Raw genomic sequence first — 22,938 nt, forward strand, 5'->3', positions numbered from 1 at the left:
CGCCTGCCTTGGCCTCCAAAGTGCTTGGATTACAGGCATGAGCCACCGCGCCCGGCCTTAAAAATAATTCTTTCAGTGAGAATTTCATAGCTGGCCAGGTGTGGTGGCTCATGCCTGTAATCCAAGCACTTTGGAGGCCAAGGCAGGTGGATCACCTGAGGTCAGGAGTTCAAGACCAGCCTGACCAACATGGTGAAACCCTGTCTTTATAAAAAAAAAAAGAAGAAGAAGTTCATAGCTACCGTGTGTTGCACATCTAACAGGCTCCAAGCCCTCCTCACCCTGCCATATGGGTGTTACATGATCTTGTCTCACAGCGGGAACATGATCCTCAGGGAGGTGAACCTGTGCCAGGCCATGAAGGAGATGCTCTCTCTGGGGCCAGGGCTGGTCACCAGGTTGCCCAGGTAAAGTTGCCCAGGTCACCCGTCACCTGACGCCTGGCCCACTCCCTTGTTTGCCATGCATGTAGTATGCTGTGGGTGGGTCTGCAGCCCCACTAGACAAAAAGTTCCATAACTTTTTGTTCCATAACCAAAAACGATGCTGTGCTCACCCGTGTGCAGCACATGGTGCTCTGTATATAGTGGATGCTCAATCAATATTTGTCAAGGAAGAAAAAGGAAACTAGAAGTGTAGCTCGACAGAAGATGCATGCCTCCGTCCCCTCACTACAATTGTCCACAGTGATCCTCATCGAAGAGCACATACCTGGAGCAAACCGGAATCGTAGAATCCTGGGATGTCAAAGGCGAAGCCCTGACACAGCACCCTATCCATCCAGCCCTTCAGGATAGCCGGCACGCTGAACCAGTACAGCGGAAACTGTGGGCGGCAACAGCAAACAGAAACTGAGGTTTCCTAGTTTAGTCTATCTGGTGATTTGAAATGAAGCCCACAGCCCTCCTCTTCCCTGGCAGCTGGGCGGGTGAGGGTAACCCATGTGGTCAGCTCTGAAAGGTGCAGTGTGGACGTGAGACGGGAACGGAGTTGACAGTGGTCCTTGTTGCTGTTACAGGTAGCAGCTCTGCATCCCCCAGTGACAGCCCCTGATGCTGGCTCTGTACAGGCAGGGAGGGGACAAGGAGCTCTGCATGACACTGGCTAGGGAGCAGCAATCTGTGACCACGCCAATCAAAAGGAAGTCTGTGGAAAAGCGTGCCCCTTCCCCTGCTTGGGGTGTGTTGTGAGCATCTAGGATTCAGACTGAACCAGGTGCTGAGCAGCTATGGATTCTGGCAACAACTAAGGTCATATGTGTGGATTCCGTAGACCAGCAGTAAGACCTCCCTATCCCATAAATGCCCTCACATTACATCCAGTGTTACCACCTGGGAGGGGAAATGAACATAGGCAATCATCTGTTAGCAAAGGAGGAAGCCAATGTCTCATGTGCTTTCAATATAAAACAAACTCAGGACTTGGCATTGAAACCCAAGCTCCACAACCTGCCTCTGTGTGACACTGACAAGTTACTTGGTCTCCTTGTGCCTCCTTTTCCTGATTCATCAAATAGGGCTGCTAATAGCTCGCAGCTCACAGCATCCTGGTGAGGATTCGAGGACACACCCCCGTGCCCAAAATCAATGCTCGGTGAGTGGTGGGCTCTGATATTAGTAGTATGGTAGTGGTGAATGAAATTTTTATTCATGTTGAATAAAAACAAAACCTTATAATGCAGACCCTCTGGACAAAGTATCAGAAAAAAAAAGGGAAGGCAGGGAAATGCAGTGAAATGAAGTGAAACAAAAGAAAGGCTATTATAGAAAGGCCAGATCTCAGCCTACCCAACCACCTGGTTATGGGAGTGGAGTGGGTGTGGGGAGGAGAAGCGGGCGCCACGTGGCCAGCTGACCCGAGGAAGACAGGAGATGCAGAACAGAGAGCTGAGCGTGATTCTGCTGGTACCATGTGCCCCAGGATACAGGCCCACTGTACCGGCATGGTATTAAGGCATGGATGATAAACCACATGGTCACCTAGTTGTGAAGACTATGAATCCACGCACCTGTAATTAGGACAAAGAACATCCTGCACATCGGCCACATTAGCAATGCAAGGTGACTGAGTAAAGAAAGGGTTGGTGGGCTGGGCGCAGTGGCTCACGCCTGTAATCCCAGCACTTCAGGAGGCTGAGGTGGGCAGATCACCTGAGGTCAGGAGTTCGAGATCAGTCTGGCCAACATGGAGAAACCCTGTCTCTACTAAAAATACATACACACACACAGACACACAAATTAGCCAGGCGTGGTAGCACATGCCTGTAATTCCAGCTACTCAGAAGGCTGAGGTAGGAGAATCGCTTGAACCTAGTAGGTGGAGGTTGTGGTGAGCCGAGATCGTGCCACTGCACTCCAAAAAGAGAATGGGCTGGTGTCAGGAAGGGGTGTGCAGAGGCAAGCCTGGGCAGGGATGAGGCAGCTTTCTTCCAGCACATGCAGGTTGCTTTTATGAAGAGTTGGGGACATCATCATTCTGGACATGTGGTTTTGTCCAGAAAGTGGTCACATGCCCTTCACCCCCTGCCTTGCACTCACATGGTGGGCTCATGAGAGCAATGCTCTCATTCTCCCACCCACTCTCCGTCCTCAAGTGGGGTTGAAAAACAGAAACAATCCACCGGGCACGGTGGCTCACGCCTATAATCCTAGCACATTGGGAGGCCAAGGTGGGTGGATCACCTGCGGTCAGGAGTTCAAGACCAGCCTGGCCATCATGGTGAAACCCCATCTTTAAAAAAAAAAAAAAAAGAAAGAAAAAGAGAAAAGAAAGAAAAATAGAAACAATCTGGACCAATCAGATCCCTTGCTTGGAAATTCTGGATCCAGTCCCTGACACGCAGCGAGAGAGAACAGAAGCAAGAGGCAGAAAGGAGCAGATGGGAATCCAAGGATAAGAGCAGCTACAGCTCTGTCCTTGGGATCCAGGAGACCCAAGTGACCAGAGCCCTTAGAATAGATTCCCCTTGCTTTCTAGTTGGACAGGAATTGCTGTCCACCCAACAATTCCCTCAAAGCTCATGTGCGTACTCTGCTGCCAGGCTTACACAGTCACAGCCATGCGGACACATCTTCCTTGCAGTAGTGGGAAGTGGCCTGCTGAGTTAGCACTCCTGGAGGCCGTTTTGCCGGGCCAGTTCTCTCTGCAGTGACCTCATCTCCTTGTGAACCCAAATACAGGAAGGTTACTAGGCGGAGGGTGAAGGAACCACTGAGAGGATCAGGATGTTTAAGGCAGGATATTTAAGGAGTTGCATTTGGCCTGATTTACCCGGATAAGCATTTGTGCAAAGAAATGTGGTTCTCAAGCAGCCCCAAAATGTCTTAGGGTGGGAACTGGAAGAGAAGGAATGAAACAAGTCTGGCAGGATTCAGACGGTTCTTGGACCACTGGACTAACAGAAAAATTCTTCATCCCTATTTACATGGCGGTCAGGATTTTGAGTGAGTGATACTGGCTACATGGATGCCTTTACCCAATTAGGTAAAGTGTTTAAAGTAGTGTACAGCTAGATAAAGTGTTCAAAGTAGTGTTGTAACTAGGTGAAGTGTTGCAACTAGGTTACAACATTTTCCCAGTTGAGGAAGGCGACCCAGGCATCTCAGATCAACTTCCCCTTTGACTATCACACTGTATTTCAATAGAAGAAAAGGCTGACCGACTGGCGCCTCCTGTTTCACCTTCCTGTAGGTGGCAGGCTTGGTCTTGGGGAAACTCTCTGGAAGGCACTATTTTTACTTAAAACAAGATCAAACCAGAAACCTTTTCACGTGTGCGTCCTAAAACTGTAAGCTGGAACCATTTCATATGTGATTCCTGAAACTGTAACCTTTTCACGTGTGCGTCCCAAAACTGTAAACCGGAACCCTTTCGTATGTGATTCCTGAAGCTGTAAACGGAGACCCTTTTCGTATGTGATTTCTAAAGCTATAAACCTAAGATTCTTCCACGTGTAATATCTTAAGTATAAGCCTAGATAAAGGCAAAACCTTCCCTTGTTAGATGAGCAAATTTGGACAGATAATTTCCTCAGCTCCCAGCTGTAATAATAAACTCTTTCCTCCTGTATTCAGTGCTCAGGAGATCCGTTTCCCGCGACTTTTCCTGCTGCACAGTAAGTGTGCAACTGTGCTAAAAACATTGATTCCACTTCTAGAAGCAGCACAAAACTCAATATTCAGAAAGCGTTTGTACATAAGATGAATTTGATTCAATATATTAATTAGAGAAAAACAAACCTGAAATATCACTAGATCAGCCTCCTGAACCTTTTTCTGCTCATCAGTGATGTCGCCAGGCAGAGACCTTTTCTTGTAGGCTTCGTACATTTCCACTCCATAACTAAAAACCTCAGGATTAGAAAGTGCACCTGCGTGGGGGAAGAGGCCAAACATTCTCACTCTTAGGTGGGCATCTACAGCCCATCCCCACCATCCCGGTAGCCCTGTGTATACCAGGCTTCTCAGAGCAAGTCAAAGACATTTACTGCAGCCTGACCAGAAGCTGGACCCTGGGTCCAGGCTAGGGAAAGAGAAAGAGTCTGGGAGGGCCAATGATTGAGCACTTCCTACCTAGCAGGTGCTGTGCTCCATATATATCAACTTTCTTCATAACAACTGGGGAGACTGGTGTATTTCTCAATTTACCAGAGAGCAAACTGAGACCTAAGAGAGGGTGGATGTCTTGTTCAACGCCAAACAGGTCTAAAAAAATAAACTACATTCTAATGTCATGCCCACCCCCACATTTTTGAGTATTTGTGTCTCAATTTACATATTTTATATTGCTTATCACTGGCTCTTAACAGGTCACCATAGTGATTATTGTTTTTGATAGATTTTTCTGTTAGACTTCATACTAGGATGAGTGGGTTGCACACAATTACAGTATTAGAGTGTTCTGTGTACTGACGTTTACCAGTAGTACCACCACCAGACCCATATTATAAGAAATGCTCAAGGGAATTCTTCAATACAAAGGAAAAACACTAATGTGCAAAAAGAAAACATTTGAAGATATAAATGTTTAAAATAGCATTTTTAAGGAAATTCACTAATCTTTGTTAATTATCTGATACATTTCTGAATTGCTTTTCTGTGTCATCTTGAAGATTAGTGAATTTCCTTAAAAATGCTATTTTAAATTCTAGTCAGAGAGCCCAAACAGAGCCGTCTCACTAGATTCAGTCACTGGATCCTTGCTTTGTCTGTCTGGAGAGGTTCCCTGTTTACTGTTGTTTCTTGTGGATGACATCTATTTATTTCAGTCTTTTAAGTCTGACTTGTTTTCATTTTCATTACATATATTTGTTTAGAAAGTCTTTGCAATTTTCCTATTAAATTTCTTTTTTTCCCCCTCTACTAAGTCACTGCCTCCTTTTCGGCACTAGATGGTGGCTTATGCCCAGTTTTACCTCAACTGTAGTAACTGATCAGAGTGCTGCCAGTCCTGAATATGAGACTTTCCAAAGGGAATAGCCTGGGAAGTGTGGGAAGGCTGGGTGGCAGTTCATGCCCAGGGGACCTGCTGAATGTACCTCCTGCAGTGTGGTGCTGCTGAGCAGCCACTCTGGTTTGGCATCTGCTTTAGCTAATTTACAGATCAGGTTTTCAGGGCTGGGGATGATACTCCCATCTCCCTCCATCGTCTCTGGCTGTCGTCAGGTATATTTCTCCGTTTAGGCACTCCTGATGCTTCTCTGGGGTTGAGGCAGGAAAAGGTCTTCTTCCAGTGAACTCAAGAAAATCGGGAAGCTGACTGTCCACGTTGATCTATTTTTCCACGGTAGAAACTGTGACTTGGGAGGAAGCTTCCCACACAGTTGGTGCTGGGTAGTTTGAGGAGATGTGTTGTGGATATGAAAGTGCAATTCTCTTACCATCTGCTTGGAGTTTTTTCACTTATGTGTGCTCTTGGGAACTATTTCATCCTCATATTTGACTTCTTGGATATTGCTGGAGATAACCTCAGTGCTATGTATTTGTTTTTGGTTTTTCTGTGGAGGAAAGTGAAGCTAGCTTGCTTCTACCATGCCATTTTGCAGCTGGAAGTCAACATTTTTTAAAGTAAAAAGCACAAAGATGGTTTTTACAAATAGAGCATTGATCACATGACTCACCAGTGATATCTTTCCTGGTGGCCCTCGGCTCAAAGTTCATGGCGTATAAATCAGACACTGTGACTGTGCAGCCCTGCCTGCTCAGTTCATCTACGGTCACATTCTTCAAGGATCCGTTGAAAGACCTGGGTTCCTGGTGCGCATAGACAATGAGTACCTTCTTACCTAAATCGGGATAAAAAACAGTTCCTCTTGAAGAGCAACTTCTCTCAGTCAAATTAAATGAAGACTAAGATGAAAATGGAATGTTTAGGTGCATCATAGTAATTAAAGCTAAGAAATACTGAACTTTCTTTTCTTCCTCTCTTGTTTTTTATTTTTTGAGACAGTCTCGGTATTGCCCAGACTGGAGTGCAGTGGCGCAATCTCAGCTTACTGCAGCCTCTGCCTTCTGGGTTCAAGCGATTCACATGCCTCAGCCTCCTGAGTAGCTAGGACTACAGGTGTGTGCCGCCACGACCAGCTAATTTTTTGTATTTTTAGTGGAGATGGGGTTTTGCCATGTTGGCCAGGCTGATCTTGAATTCCTGGCCTCAAGTGATCCACCCGCCTTGGCCTCTCAAAGTGCTGGGATTACAGGCATGAGCCATCATACTTGGCCAGAAACACCAAACTTTCTAATAGGTGGCAGTTTTAAAGTAATGGGTATTTAAAAAATTAAGTTATTCATAGCTCAACATCACTTTGGATTACTAACATACAAAAATACAATGGGTCAAATTATGTCTCCTCAAAAATACCACCACTATCTCCTTTAAAAAACAACTTAATTTTGTTATCCCCCATGAGAAGGTTTAGACCAGCTCCCTAACACCAAAATAAAAAACTGCTGGAATTAATCTTCCATGCTAACCCTACGTTTGTAGGCGTCAGCTACAGGCACCTTTCGGTGTGGCATGGTTCTGCTTCCATCTCCCCAGGTTCATCAAAATCTGACACTTAAACAAAGCATGAGGAATCAGACCTCCTGGTCTCGAGGGAAGGCAGGGCCACATGGAGCCCAGCTTCCTGTGGCGATGCTGATGACAAAGAGGACTCTAGAGTCATGCTGTGACATGGCAATTGCCCCATAAACTGCATACCTCGACCATACCTCGGCTTTCCATCGAAACTGCTCTCTGTAACCCTAATGTGACAGGCAAGCAGTCCAAACCCAAGCCATCTTGGCCCCTGCAACTCGTAATAAGTAACTAAGGTCTGTAACTTCTACTCTACCCAGACAATGTGTAAACTCACAATTATCTTGACTTCTGTGAACCACTTAAGTAACAATCGGAATGTCCAAAGTCCCCTGGCCCTCAGAATGTCCAAAGCCCCTCACCCTCACCCCCGCCCAGGAGGTGGTTTACAGAATGTCCAAAGTCCACTGGCCCTCAGAATGTCCAAAGCCCCTTGCCCTCACCCCCGCCCAGGAGGTGGTTTACAGGCATAAAAGGTCTTGACACCCTCCTTTCGGGGCCATGGGTTAGAGAGACGCGAGTCCTCCACAGCCGCCGGCGATAAAGACCCTGTAGTTTGGCCTAGTCTTTGTCTTGGTGGTGATTTTGTGCTCGCTCGGATACAACACTTGGAGCCCCCAGCAGAAATTTTCCGTCATCACTCAGACAAAATCCCTGGAGTCTTGCCCAAGCGGCCGCCCCCACCTTGGGGATCTTTAGGGGAGGCGCCCCCTGAGATGTTCCAGGGCCCCAGAGTTCCGGCCCTGGACGGGCAACTACCCGGCCGACATTGACCCGAAATTCCTCAGGGTCCCGGGAACCTCTGCAGGTAAGTCAGGTCTGGAAATTGGGGAACCGGGCCATCAGGAGCCTAAGTCAAGAGATCGGATGTGGTCGTTAATCTCTGACTAGGCAAGCCTACCGTGAGACGTCACTGGAGGCTCGGGTAATTCAGTTTTCGGTTGTCTTCCATAACCTTGGTGTGAGTGAGAAAGTGAGTGCATATACGTGTGGTCCCACAGCCAGTGGGCTATGGGACCTGTGAGGGCCTTCACCTGTGGTTCCATGGAGATGTCATAGGGCATAACGGTGATTCACCTCTGCGGTGACCAGGCCCAGGGTTTATACAAGTACACCTTAGCCAAGACGCTCTGAAATATCCCTTCAGGGATGTGGCCAGGCAGGCATCAGATTGGTCTCCCATGGGTGACACCCACCCTGGGTCTGTCTACCTCTCACATGGTGCTGTCTTTTTTTGTTGTTGTTTTTTGTTTGAATGGAGTTTCACTCTTGTTACCAAGGCTGGAGTGCAATGGTGCAATCTTGGCTCACTGCAACCTCCGCCTCCTGGGTTCAAGCAATTCTCCTGCCTCAGCCTCCCAAGTAGCTGGGACTACAGGCACATGCCACTATGCCCAGCTAATATTTGTATTTTTAGTAGAGGCGGGGTTTCACCTTGTTGACCAGGATGGTCTCGATCTCTTGACCTCATGATCCACCCACCTTGGCCTCCCAGAGTGCTGGGATTATAGGCATGAGCCACCGCGCCCGGCCGTGGTCCTGTCTTTACTGTAGATTCTCTAGTTTTCTGAAGTGCTTATTAACTTATCTGCGGTGGTTTAGGCCTGCCTCACTAAGGCCAGATGATGTTCTCAATTGGTTAAATGACCATTGGTTGCAGGGGACTTTCACTGACTTTATGCCCCTAGAAATAACTTTATTCTCCTTCTTCTTCCTCTTTCACCATTAGGCCCCTCCTTTTCTCCTTTAAATGTCTGCGAGGCGATTCTGCCCCCCGGCAACTCAGTTGTAGCTTTTTCTGGAATCTTAAAAGTCAGATTCTAAGGAAGACAAGCAAGAACTGTTTGTCCACCTAGAGCAAAAAAAAAAAAAAGGAAAAAGAGAGAGAGACCACTGTATATTCTGTCAGAAAGTGGTTAAGTATTGTTGTGGGTCCTGCTCCTACCCCCACCTGATCTCCGACTTTTGGCATCACCCCTGGTGTTGGGAGGCTGGCTGCCACCCACCAGTTAATACTGACTGGAAAAGGTTTTGTAATCTCTGTAAGCGTGGTGAATTCAAACTCACACCCGCTTAACTTGCTGGCCAATTTGTTCATTGTTTTGTCGCTTTCCAACCTTCCCTAAGCCCTCGGACTCCAGGGCACATCTAAGGGAGGATCCTACCGAAGCGGTTTTTATCTCCTAAAAGCTCACCATTCACCGCTGTGGTCCCACGCGGGTGACATCTACCTGCACCCCTGGCTTTCTCCCGTCTCCTTGCCTTGCACCAGGGATAGGCCCATCAAGCTTGTTGCCCCCTCCTTACAAGACCTTGCTGCAGAGGCATACTTAAAACCAGTGCTGGAAAGGGCAAGGCCCAAGTACAACACTTTCCAGAGCTGGAAGTGCTATAGAAGCAAACAGGTCCGGGTAACAACTGGTAGGTTAAGAAAGAAAAACAAACACCAGATGGGATCATCTGGTTCCCTGCCCTGCACTCCCCTCCAGTGTGTGACGGCCAATTCCAAGGCTGGATTTTCAGGCCAATATGGGGTAAAACTAACCCTGAGAAAACTCTGCACCCTGTGTAAATTGTAGTGGCCATCGTTTGGGGTACAGTGGCCAGACACTGGGACATATAATCCCAAGGTAACACAGGCTGTATGGAATGTGGTGACAGGTTCCCCTGGGCACCCAGATCAGTTTCCATACATTGACCAGTGGCTAGGCTTAGTTCAACAGCCCCCCTCTTGGCTTAAATGCTGCATTAAGCATGCTGGGTTACAAGTTATGCTGGCAGGCCCTAAGAAAGCCCCTTCGGTGCCAGTCGTATTCCCTTCCGAGGCAGCAGATCAAGAATTACCTCCACCATACTCAAGGCCTCCCAAATCCGGGCCTCAGCATCCTCCCCCGGACAGCACCAGTAACCAATCTTTCTCCCCTCTGCACACCCATAGCGGGGCTCCACACCCACCGGCAGTCCTTCCTCTCTGAGAGGCACCCCCAATGGGAGAAGACAATCGGGGTCGCCCATTCTTTGTTCACATCCCCTTCTTGTCAGGTGACTTATATAACTGGAAGGTGATAGAAATTAAAGAGAGGGCTGAAACACTAGGTGCTGGAACAGGCTTTATTAAGAGCAGGGGAAAAGCTGCCAGGCTGCACCCAAAATGGGCACGCAGCACCCATGGCATAGCAAAAAAAATTTTTTTATGGCCTGTAAGCCGGCAAATGCATCCGGTGTGAGGGGCTGTGCAGGAGGGGAGGGGCTGGGGAACTGCTGAGTTTGATAGTTCCCAGGAAGGAGTCATGCTAGGGAACTGCTGAAATAGTTCCCGGGAGGGGGTTGTGCTGGGGAATGGTAAGAAGGCGAGAGGTGGAGGGTTAGGGACCTGCTCAGATGGAAAGTTCCGCAGGGGCGGGGCGTGGTGGCTCACGCCTGTAATCCAAGCACTTTGGAGGCCAAGACGGGCGGATCACCTGAGGTCGAGAGTTCAAGACCAGCCTGACCGACATGGTGAAACCCTGTCTTTTTATTTAAAAAATTAATTAATTAATTAATTAATTAATTAATTTAAAGAAAAAGAAAGTTCCCTAGGAGGGGGTTGTGCTGGGAGGCTGGGAAACTTGAGGTGGCAGTGGGGTTTAACATGAAGTAAGTTCTGTCAGAAGGCTCAACATCCCCCATTCTCTGAGAAGCCTCAGGCTTTGACAGGGCTCTTGGAATCTGTACTCCAGACTCATGGCCCCACTTGGGACAACCGCCAACAATTATTAGTGATTCTGTTCACCACAGAGGAAAGAGGCAGAATTAGACAGGAAGCCCTGAAAGCCATCATAGGTCCAGGGGGAGGGACAGTAGAAGAGAACCGGGTCCAAATTGAAGAGGTTTTTCCCTCTACCCGACCCCAATGGGACCCCAACACCTCGGGGGGTCACCAGGCTCTGAACACTTTTCACTGGTATCTTTTAGCAGGGATTAAGGGGGCTGCTAGGAGGCCCATCCAACTCTCCAAGGTAGGAACAGTAACTTAGGTCCGCGGGAGTTGCCGGCTGCTTTCCTGGAACGCCTACAGGAGGCGTAGGGTACGTGTACTCCTATAGACCCCGAGGCCCCGGAAAATCAATGGGCCATTAACTTAGCCTTTGTCTCCCAGTCAGCCCCAGATATCAGGAAAAAGTTACAAAAACTAGATGGATTCCAGGGAATGAATTTGACCCAATTGCTGGAAATTGCCCAGAAGGTTTTTGATAACAGGGATACTCCTGGAGCCATACAAGACAAAAAAGTTACTAAGGCAGTAATAGCAGCCCTTCAGGAGACACGAGTCATTCCATGAGAGCAGGGAGCCTTGCAAAAGGGCCCCCAGGGTCCCCAGTCCCCATTAGAGAGAAATCAATGTAAGTACTGTAAACAAGAGGGACACTGAAAAATGAGCGCTCCGAGAGAAAAAGACAAGAAACCGCTCAGGAAAAGCCACCGAGGGCTATCCTCAATTTAGGAGGTCAGGATTAACGGGGCCAGGGCTCTTATTTGTTAAGCCCCCAGGAGCCCAGGGCTACTTTAAAGATTGGGGGAAAACCTATCAGTTTTTTAGTAGACAGCAGGGTGGCCCACTCAGTGCTTACTCAGCCTCTGGGACCACTATCCAGTAGGAAAACAGTCATCCAGGGGGCCACAGGAAAGACCACGACAAGTTCATGGACCACAAATCGAGTCATTGACTTAGGAAACAGCACCGGTTACCCATTCCGTCTTAGTTCTTCCAGGATGCCTTACCCACTATTAGGGCGCGACCTACTTCACAAACTTGGAGCAACCATCTCCTTCTGCGAAAATCAGGCCTGCCTCTCTATCCCCCCTTTGCCCTCCGTATCAAAAGCACCTCGGCAAATCCTCATCACTTGTGCTCTGTCAGACGAGTATCTCTTGCAGGAAGCTTTATCACTGGAAACAAATCAGGGATCAACGTCGGACCTCCTCCGCCAATTCCAGGAGAGTGTACCCAGAGTGTGGGCTGAGACCAATCCCCCAGGTCTGACAAAAGGTTACTTACCTGGGCTATATCATAGAAAAAGGCAACCGGGCGCTGGCGCCCAGCCAAGTCCAAGCAGTACTATAGATACCCACCCCCACCACAAAACGCCAAGTTCGGAAGTTCCTTTGGGCGGTAGGGTACTGTAGGCTATGGATTTTAGGTTTCGCCGAAATAGCCAAGCCTCTGTATGCCTGCACAGGAGGAAATCAACCCCTAATTTAGACAGACAGGAGTAGAACAATAGGCTTTTGATAAACTTAAAGCCGCTCTGACCTCAGCCCCAGCCCTGGCCTTGCCAGATATTTCTAAACCCTTCCGGTTGTTTGTACATAAAAAACAAGGAATCGCAAAGGGTGTGCTCATCCAGACATTAGGACTGTAGTCCAGGCTGGTCTCCTACCTGTCAAAAAGACTTAATCCTATAGCCTCTGAGTGGCCAGCCTGCCTTCAGTCCATGGCAGCAACAGCCCTGTTGGTAAAAGAGGTGGACAGACTGGCTCTGGGGCAGGAATTAAACCTAGTGGCACCCCATGCAGTAGAATCACTACTCCGTGGGGCTCCAGGAAGGTGGGTGTCTAATGCCCGCATAGTACAGTGTCAGGCTCTACTCTTGGACCAGCCCTGCATCAAGTTCCTGAAGACTACAGTCCTAAATCCGGCCCCACCGCTGCCTAATAGTGAGCCAGAAGAACCCATACATGACTGTCAACAAATAATAGATGTCATCTAAACTGCTCGACTGGACCTCACCGACTTCCCCTTATGGAACCCGGAAGAGGTACTGTATATGGATGGCCGCAATTTTATGGTCAACAGAGTCAGGTATCAGCTATAGTTACCCTAGAGCGGGTCATCTGGGCCCAGGCCCTTCCTCATGGGACGTCAGCCCAAAAGGCTGAACTTAGATCCCTGATAAAAGCCTTAAACTGGGCAGAAGGAAAGACTGTCACTATTTATACCAACAGCTGTCATGCCTTCACTACAGCTCATGTACATGGAGCAATATATAAAGAAAGAAGACTACTTACCTCAGAAGGAAAAGCTATAAAATAAAGAGGAAATTCTAGCCCTGTTGGAGGCTATATGGAAGCCCAAGACTGTGGCATTAGTCCACTGCAAGGGACTCCAAAAGGGGGATTCGCCAGAGGCATGGGGAAACAGGGCTGCTGACTTACAGGCCAGGCAGGCAGCCATGGGCCAGTGAAACCATTGACCCTCCTTGTAACCCTGCCCGCCCCAGTTCTGCCCCCTACTCCCACGTACTCCTCAGGTGAGAAGGACTTTGCAAAGGAACAGGGTGCCACACAGGACTCCACAGGACGGTGGATACTGCCGGAACAAAGGATCGTGGTCCCCGAGGCTCTAGGACGGGCCCTAGTTAAGGACACACACCAGGCCACTCACTTAGGACAGACCAAACTAACTGAACTACTAAAAGCCAAATACTACATTCCCCACTTACATGAACTTATCAAGGAAATTACTACTCAGTGTGATGTATGTGCCCAAGTAAATCCGGGAGGGAACAGGTCTAACCAGGTAGGAGTGAGACTCAGAGGGACTAGCCCTGGGGAACACTGGGAAGTAGATTTCACTGAAATAAAACCCCCAGCAAATGGCTATAAATACCCCTGGTGTTTATAGATACGTTCTCTGGTTGGTCGAGGCCTTCCCCACTAGGTCCAAGACTGCTTTGGTGGTCACAAAAAAACTATCACAGGACCTTCTTCCTCGGTTCAGCCTCCCTCTAACGCTGGGGTCAGACAATGGGTCGGCATTTACTGCAAAATTTCTCGGGGCCTAGCCAAGGCCCTGGGTATATCCTGGAAAGTACACTGTGCCTATCGTCCCCAGAGTTCAGGACAGGTCAAATGAATGAACCGGACCCTGAAAGAAACCCTTAAAAAAATTTAACCTAGAGATCGGTGAAAACTGGGTCAGCCTGCTTCCTTTGTCCTCCTCTGTGTCCAATGCACCCCCTATCAGAAAGTCTTCTCCCCTTTTAAAATCATGTTCAGCAGGCCCCCTCCCTTACTCCCCAGAACCGCGGATACCATGCATGCGGAAGTCCATAATTATACATTCCTCAAGTCCTTACAGGCGCTCCAGTCTGTTCAATCCCAGGTACACCAGCTCATTAAGGACACCCGTCCCACCCCATCGGACTTCGCAGACCAGCCGACACACCCCTTCCAGCCTGGAGACTCTGTCCCTGTTAAAAGGTTTGCCACCTCCGGCCTCACCCCCCCCCCATTGGAAGGGATCCTACACGGTTATCCTGACCACACCCACTGCACTCAAGGCTTGGACTCATCACATCCACGTCAAGACTGCCCCACCGGAAGGACAATGGAGCATCAAACATTCATCCCCCGATTCACTAAGACTTGTGCACTCTTACCCTTGCCACCCTGATCCGAGCTGTAAATCCCTATCGTCATCCCTCTACTGGTTGGATTAGGTATTGCTGGCTCCACCGCAGTTGGAATATCAACTCTTATCTAACTGTAGACCAAAATTTTAAAACTCTCTCTCAGCACACAGATACTGATTTAAGCCACTTGGAAAACTCCATTTCCCAACTCACTGATCAGGTTGTCTTTGGCTAAAATAGTCCTCCAAAACAGGGGAGGACTAAATTTGTTATTCTTAAAACAAGGGGGGTTATGTGCCCCCCTTCATGAACAATGTTGCTTCTATGCTAATAGGTCAGGCCTCATCCGAGAGAGCCTCTCCCTGTTCAGACAAAATCTCGAAACCAGAAAACAACTTCGAGGGGCTTCAGAAAGTTGGTATCGAAAAATGTTTTCCTGGTCCCCTTGGCTCACCTCCCTCCTTACAGGTCTGGGGGGACCTCTGGCCCTACTTCTGCTGGGACTCATCTTCGGCCCCTGCTTCCTAAACCAACTGCTCAGGTTCATAAAATCTAGGGTAGACTCTGTAAAATTAATGATATTAATTAAGGTTCCTTAGAACAAACAAACAATACTAACCTGCTGGAGGAATCAATGATTTAATTCCTGTAAATAGAACAAGGGGGGAATGTGACATGGCAATTGCCCCGAAAACTGCATGCCTCAACCATACCTCGGCTTTCTGTTGAAACTGCTCTCTGTAACCCTAATGTGACAGGCAAGCAGTCCAAACCCATGCGATCTTGGCCCCTGCAACTTGTAATAAGTAACTAAGGTCTGTATCTTCCACCCGACCCAGACAATGTGTAAACTAATGCTTATCTTGACTTCTGTGAACCACTTAAGTAACAATCCAAACGTCCAAAGTCCCCTGGCCCTAGGAATGTCTGAAGCCCCTCACCCTCACCCCCGCCCAGGAAGTGGTTTACGGGCATAAAAGGTCTTGACACCCTCCTTTTGGGGCCGTGGGTTAGAGAGACCAGAGTCCTCCATGGCCGCTGGCAATAAAGACCCTGCCATTTGGCCTAGGCTTCGGTTGTATCATTCACACCAGGGGCCTCTGGGGCAGTATTTTCTTCATTGGAAAGAGTTTGCAGGATGATATACTGACTTCCTCTGGGAGGCAGCCTGGTGATTTGCTTAATTAAATTTACCCTGGTAACCTTTAAGAGGATGTTAAACTCTTGATTTAACTTTTTATACTGAGCCCTTAGGGAGAAAATACACATATCAGTTTGAAGCAAAGAGTTTCAGGGCATTGAGCTGAGTACAAAGGTTGAATTTTGTAAGTTAGATAAATGGTTAACATTTTAATTTTACTTTCTCAGGATCTTATTTTAATAAAGGAACTCTACTTAGGGGCTTAACAAGAATAGATACAAATGAGATACTTACACCAATAGTTCTCACCAATAGTTCTCAACACCCTGGAGGCGGTGTTGCCTGCAGGGCACATTTCTCAGTGCCTGGAGACTTTTTTGTTTGTCACAGCTGGTTGGGGAGGGGTGCTACTGCCATCTGGTGGGCAGAGGCCAGGGATGCTGCTAAACACCCCATAGCACACAGGAGAATCCCCAAAACATAGGATTATCTGCCCCAAATGTCCGTAGTGCCAAGGTTGAAAATCCTAATCTACACTATAATGTATAGAATAAGGTGAATCCGTGTATTCTAAAATGAAAGGCTCTCCATGTTATACTGTTAGGTGAAATAAAGAAGCTGCAAAATTGTGTGTTCGTGTATATGTGTATGATAAGCAGTTGTAAAAGTAGAGGTAGAATCCTACTGAATTTTTACCCAAGGTACCTCCTGGGTTCATTCACATGAGTCCCCGCTATGACCCAGGGATCATTGCAGGGCCTGTAAGCAGAACAAAGACAGGATAGGCAAGGCCCCATTTTCGAGGAACTTACATTCCGGAAGGAGTCGAAAGGAACAATAAAACAAGTGAGAAAATAGAAAGCAAGTCTCGGCGCAGTGGCTCGCCTGTAATTCCAGCACTTTGGGAGGCTGAAGTGGGTGGATCATGAGGTCAAGAGATCGAGACCATCATGGCCAACATGATGAAGGCCCAACCCCATCTCTACTAAAAATACAAAAATTAGCTGGGCATGGTGGCACACGCCTGTAGTCCTAGCTACTTGGGAGGCTGAGGCAGGAGAATCGCTTGAAGCCAGGAGGTGGAAGTTGCAGTGAACTAAGATTGTGGTATTTTACTCCAGCCTGGTGACGGAATGAAACTCTGTCTAAAAAAAAAAGAGAGAAAACAAAATAATTCCAGATAGTTTATATACTTCCATGCAGCTTGAATTTTTTATGACAAACAATACATTCAATTTCTGATTAAGAGTCTAACTCCTACCTGGACAGCCAAGGTGGGAGGGTCACTTGAGAGCAGGAGTTGAGACCAGCCGGGGCAATACAACAAGACCCCATCTCAAAAAAAAAAAAAAAAAAAAAAAGTCTTACTCCTCCACTCCTTCATAGTGAATCATTACCTGCCATGGCGTAAGAAGATGGATTCTTTCTCTCTGATTTGGTGGGTGGCTGGGGCTCTCTGATTTGGTGGGTGGCTCTCGTGGGTGAGCCCAGCAATCTGGAAGAGAAAACACACCCCGGGGAGGTGGGGAGAGGCACAGGTGAGGTCGGCTGCACCACATCTAGGTGTCACTGCTGCTTCCTGGCAGACATGCAAACACATCAAAGAGAGACCTCTCAAGAGAGGCCAGGAGCCTTCTGGAGGTTTAGGCATCAGAGACAAGCTGTGTAGAATTTCAAAAACCATACTTTTTTTCTTTTTTGAGAGGACTCAGAACCTTTCACCCAGGCAGTCACACAGCAAAGGACCTAGGAAATGAGCCGTGGTAGGAAGCAAGATGTGAGCCTCTTTGGCCTTCCTGGCTTCCCTGAGTTTTCCCCTTCAGACAGAGCAGAAAGCCAGGGGATCAGTGGGCCACCACGTGGCTGCTGGGTGCCTGCACTCCTCGGCTGGTGCCGTGGACACTGCTGGGCAAGCACTGGCCATTGTCGGCCCTTCCCCTCACCTGAAAATGACAGGAGTTGGTTTAGACCTGGGCTCTAATCAGAAGTCTCTGAGATCCTCCAGGGAGGCAGCGGAGGCCAGGGGAGACTGCCCCGTCAGACAGACTTGGTGCAGTTTCCTGCTCTGGTCGTCGTAGCTGTGGGCTCTGCAGCACATCCCCCACCCCTCTGTGTCTCCGCCTTCTCGTCAACAAAGTCACAGCATGGCCCAGAAGAGTGAGAAAGAGATGGCTGACACACATGGGGCCCTGGGAAAATGTGAGTTCCCACAGGGGGGCCTCAAAGGTCCGAGGGAGCACCACGGCCTCACCCCCTCCTGGCCATCTCTGAAATTCTTGTTTCCTTCTGGGAGAGACAAGGTGCCTCCAATACACCCACTCTCCCCACCAGAAAAAACAGCTCGGATAAAACTCGACAAGATAAAACTCGACAACAAAAAAGGAAACAACGCGATGCAAATATGGGCAGAGGGCTTGCATAGGCCTTTGATGTATGAATGGCCGGTAAGTCACCACCAGATGCTTAGCATCACTAATCATGAGGGGAATGCAAATCAAAACCACAATGAGATCCCATCTCATACCCATTAGAATGGCGACTACTACCAAAAAACCAGAAAGGAACATGTGTAGATGATGATGCGGAGAAATTGGAACCCTGGGCACCACTGGGGGAAGGTCGCGTGCTGCAGCTGCTGCGCTCCAGCCTGGGTGACAGAGTGAGACTTTGTCTCAAGAAAAAAGAGAAAGAAAAAGAAAAAAACGAAAGCCTGTTTGGCTGAATATTGGTTCAAAAAAAAAAAAAAAGTTGATTGGTGGTAGATGCAGTCAGAGAGGTGGGAGGGTTCTGACCCCTCCTAGGGTAGGGATGAGGATTTTATTCTAAGCGTGACAGAAAGCCCTTGGAGCCTCTTAAGCTAGAGAGTAATACGGAATGATGGCCAGTTGAGGTGGCTCACACCTGTAATCCCAGCATTTTGGGAGGCTGAGGTGGGGGGAATCACCTGAAGTCAGGAGTTTGAGACCAGCCTGGTCAACATGGTGAAACCCCATCTCTACTAAAAAATACAAAAATTAGCCGGGTATGGTGGCACGTGCCTGTAGTTCCAGCTACTCAGGAGGCTGAGGCAGGAGAAGCCCTTGAACCTGGGGGGTGGAGGCTGCAGTGAACCAAGATTTTGCCATTGCACTCCAGCCTGGGTGACAGAGCAAGGCTGTGTCTCAAAAAAAAGAAAAAAATTAGAGAGTGATATGACACCGAGGGAACACCTTATCCTGAATCCCAAAGCGATTACCCAAAGACATGCAGTTTGCATGAAATGTTTCATTTCCACTCCTCTAGGCAGGGCATCCATTCTTCAGTGTCCCCAGGCTCACCATTTCCTTTTGCATTCCTTGGCCCAGTTTACATGTTTACATCATATGTCTGGTGGCATGCAAGTCTCCAACCCCCTAGTGGTTAAGAATAAGAATCTGAGGTCCAAGAGCTGAGCAATTCAGCTCTATGTGAGTGACTCAGCTCTATTTTTGATACTATTTGAAATAGTGGGGAAAGACTCCAACCCAGACTCTTGACTTGCAGTGTGTCACTGTTCACTTCAGCCCAGCCACTTCCCTTGGTGCACCATCCATAGCCATGACAGTTTTCTCCCTTGTTAGAAACTATGCACCTACCCAGACCTACAGGAAAAAAGAGCCTTGTGGTTACTACACTAGGTCAAATGGGCTCTGATATTTTTTATGTGTACACTATTTCATCTTTTTTTGTTTTTTGATACGGAATCTCCCTCTGTCACCCAAGGTGGAGTGCAGTGGTGGGATCTCAGCTCACTGCAACCTCTGCCTGCCGGGTTCAAGTGATTCTCCTGCCTCAGCCTCCCAAGTAGCTGGGACTACAGGCGCCCACTACCACACCGGTTAATTTTTTTGTATTTTTAGTAAAGACGGGTTTCACCATGGATGGTCTCGATCTCCTGATCTCGTGATCTGCCCACCTCGGCCTCCCAAAGTGCTGGGATTACAGGCGTGGGCCACATTATTTCATCTTAATGGCATGCAGAAGTTATTTTGTAATGTTTTCACTTTATTTCCCGTGCCTCTTTCCATGTGGACAGGCCCCCTGCTGGCCATTCTAACACACACAACATTTCACAGTGTATTCAGAGTGTGTATTCATTCTGCAACTACACCATTGCCTGCATACCCTTTGGTGCCCACTTCCCTATTTCTGGGACCTTAGATTATTTCCATTTTTTCCCAGAACTATGAACAGCACTGCTAGAAGTGTATATTATTTAATATGTATTCCTTTTCGTGTATTTCTTTGGCTGAGATCGTTGAAGATTAACAGTTAATCTGATCTGTTTTTTCAGAGATTAAAGGTTAAAGAAGCTGATTTTGGCTTCTAGCACTTTTGTAATCCTAGCACTCTGGGAGGCTCAGGCGGGTGGATCACCTGAAGTCAAGAAGAGTTCGAGACCGGCCTGGCCAACATGGTGAAACCCCCGTCACTACTAAAAACACAAAAATTAGCTGGGCACGGTGGTGGGCGCCTGTAATGTCAGCTACTCGGGAGGAACCCGAGAGGCAGAGGTTGCAATGAGCTGAGATTGCCTCACTGCACTCCAGCCTGGGAGAGGAAAAAGAAAAAAAAAAGCTGATTTTTTTCAGACTGCCACAATGTACTTGACAAAGGCAGCGCAAATCGCGCCTTCAGGGCAGCGCTGGGGCCTAAACCCCGGTACCCCCTTTTCAGAGTGACCTCGGCCCGCTGATTCCTACTTGTAATATGACTGTGATACCAGCACCAGCTCCACAGGGTCGAGGCCAGATTCCACCAGACGATTCGACCCTGGGACCGTATGGGCGCGTTCCGTGAAAGCCAAGCACGATCCCATGTTCAGAATGGTCCCTGGTCCGAGCGCTACGACCCACAGGGCCAGGTGGCCGGCCAGGTGAAATTCCAGAGAGCTCCCTGGATCTCCCGCCTGGGAACTGTCCCTCCCAAGTCCCCCGGTCCCCGACCGGGGATCACTCACCCTCCGACCAGCGCACGCCCCAGTAGGAGCCTCAGGGCTGGGACCCGCGCCTCCCAAATGGCCTCTCTCGGAGTTGCGTCAGGTTCTGGCCGCACAGGGCCGCGCACTACCAGGCGCCTGGCGAGCAGGAGCGCTGCGACTGCGCCCTCGGGGACCGGGGACTGGCGGCTACCCAAGCAGCCCAGGGCTTGCCCAGCGCCGCGGAACTGCAGTCCTCTTTCAGCCGCACGCTTGCCACACAGAGGCCCCGCCCCTCCCCACCCCTGAGCCCCGCCCACATCTTCCTTGGCCAGTGCGTCGCCTCAATCCGCCCCCGCCCACGCCCAGGCCCCGCCTCCACACCGGCGTCCCGCCCCACCTTCGCGTCTGCCCCTAAGCTCCGCCCACTCCTTGCCCCTGAGGTCTGCCCCGGGCCTCGCCCAGCAGTCCGGGATTGAGGAGGACCCTGCTGGCTTCCGGAGACGTGGAAACTGGACTGATACAAATTCAACAAATTCAGCGCGGGGATGCTGTGCCGAGAGGAGGGACGCCCCTGCCCTGTGCCTCCCCCTCTCTCCCGGCAGGTATTCCAGATTATAGAATGAGATCCGTGGTGCAAATGAAAGAATGAGCCGCTAATATGAGCCCATCAGCCTGCTGGGATCTCGGGGGAGTTACGCTGGTGAGAGAAGCCAGTCCCAAAGGTCACTCACCGACAGCGCCGCTGGTGTACTGGTATTATGCAAGATTCCCCTCTAAAGGTCACGCACGGATAATTCATTCCAAAAGACAAAGGCGAGAAGTGCAGCTCATCAGCGGTGCTCAGGAGTTAGGGAGGCGGGTGGATGTGGCTATAAAAGCGCAACCCAGAGGGTGCCTGTGGAGGAAATCTGCGTCCTGAGGAACGCAACACGCTATTGGGACACCGGACCGTCCTTCGTGAGATGCCACCATCGGGGGAAACCGGATACAGGGTGCATGGTTCCAAAGAAAATGCTCGATTAAAGGAAAATGGTCTAAGGCCAAGGAAATGCCCAGAAAATGGAAAGTCTTGGAACCAGAGCCGCTGAGGGGTTGAGGGGGGCGGTGCTGGTGAAGTTAGGGTGGATTGTCTCTTTTTCCAGCGCTGGCTGGCTTCCGCCACCCCATTTGGCAGCCACCTGCCACTGTGACCTCCCCAAATTCTATACCTTGATTTCTGGTGTCCCAGAAATAGAGACCAGAAACGTTGATGTCCCACTCCAACAATAGAGCAGAAGGAAGGAAGGCTTTCCCTGTGTTCAGAATGTTTCTAACAAAAATAACTGCAACTTTGATCGCACTTCCTATGAGTCGTTGGGACTTTCCCTCTCAGATATTTATTGGGTCATTTTTAACTCACAGTGGCCTTCCTCATTCTAAGGTGCAGTGCTGGGATTGGTCTGTGTGTTGGTGTTCTTCTTGTCTTCAGAGGTGAGAATGTGGCCTCTCTCTGAGATGCCCTCTTGTCCCTGAGCTCCTCAGCGGGTAACAGGCTGCCCATGAGTCCAGATCCTGGGGGCATTTTTCATTTAGGAACGGAACATCAGAGCCCGGGAGCATTGGCACCTGCGCGTCCATCGTGCGAGTCTGTGATGCAAGGTCACCACCTTGTGGCAGCAACGAGAGATCACGACGTGGGCTGAGCAAGTTGCTCCTTGCTTGGATTTGGAAGCTGGGCTGGCCGAGTTTACTGGGTCTTTTGGATGATGTAAGTTTTGAATGGTGATAGATTCCAGGACAGTTCACTAGGAGCTAATGGGGCTGAGCAGTTACTGCAAACAAATGAGATGTGACCATAATTGCATTATGAGTTTAAGGAGGAGGTCTTGCTATTGAAATGAGATAGCCAACTCCAACGACTAACATCATCTCTGGGGGCTTCCAGATTCTCACTTTTCATTTAATCCCTAGCCTTAGTGAAATGCAAGAGTAGGAGTGTCGGCATTCTGGGCAGGGAGGCAGGTGAGGCAGGTACACATTTCCTCTTCTCTCCAACGCCTATATTTCTATTTCTGAATAAAACGGACCATCGTGGAGCTAAGGTAAGGCTAACCAAACTTAGCTGAGCCACCTCCTGAAGAGATCATTGTTTTTGATTTTATTTAATGAGATTTCTTTTCCTTCTGCTACCAGCATCCCCATTCCTTTGGAAAAATGCTTCCTTAAAATAATATAAATGTCTTGAGATTTTTTGGTTTTGTTTTTGGGTAGCAAAATTTTTATAACATGAAATTTGCTATTTTCACCATTTTAAATGTACAATTCAGTGGCATTAATTACCTTCAGGGTGCTGTGCAACCATTACAGATATTTATTTTCAAAAGGTTTTCATCATCCTAAATAGAAAC

The 22,938-nt window shown here is 48.7% G+C and overlaps 1 protein-coding gene across 8 annotated transcripts in view; it reads right to left on the reverse strand.

Annotated features, from left to right (window-relative positions):
- Nucleotides 1–21,873, reverse strand: part of NQO2 (N-ribosyldihydronicotinamide:quinone reductase 2) — a 25,707-nt gene extending 3,834 nt beyond the window's left edge. Inside the window, exons 1-6 of one of the 8 annotated variants that reach the window (XM_032250086.1) lie at nucleotides 21,283–21,873; nucleotides 17,010–17,107; nucleotides 6,119–6,283; nucleotides 4,572–4,664; nucleotides 4,239–4,369; nucleotides 712–825 (exon numbers count right to left, since the gene is read on the reverse strand). In XM_032250086.1, the coding sequence (XP_032105977.1) occupies nucleotides 712–825; nucleotides 4,239–4,369; nucleotides 4,572–4,664; nucleotides 6,119–6,283; nucleotides 17,010–17,107; nucleotides 21,283–21,350 (669 nt within the window). In that variant the 5' untranslated portion in view covers nucleotides 21,351–21,873. Of the gene's footprint in view, nucleotides 1–711; nucleotides 826–4,238; nucleotides 4,370–4,571; nucleotides 4,665–5,878; nucleotides 5,996–6,118; nucleotides 6,284–16,636; nucleotides 16,662–17,009; nucleotides 17,108–20,590; nucleotides 20,840–21,009; nucleotides 21,195–21,282 lie in introns of those variants that run through there. The other 7 variants (XM_032250092.1, XM_032250088.1, XM_032250087.1 and 4 more) reach the window with 7 other exon arrangements.
- Nucleotides 21,874–22,938: the final 1,065 nt, after the last annotated feature.

Source organism: Sapajus apella, unplaced genomic scaffold (genome assembly GCF_009761245.1).
Source record: "Sapajus apella isolate SASKATOON/1434 unplaced genomic scaffold, GSC_monkey_1.0 scaffold70, whole genome shotgun sequence".
Lineage (NCBI taxonomy): Eukaryota > Metazoa > Chordata > Mammalia > Primates > Cebidae > Sapajus > Sapajus apella.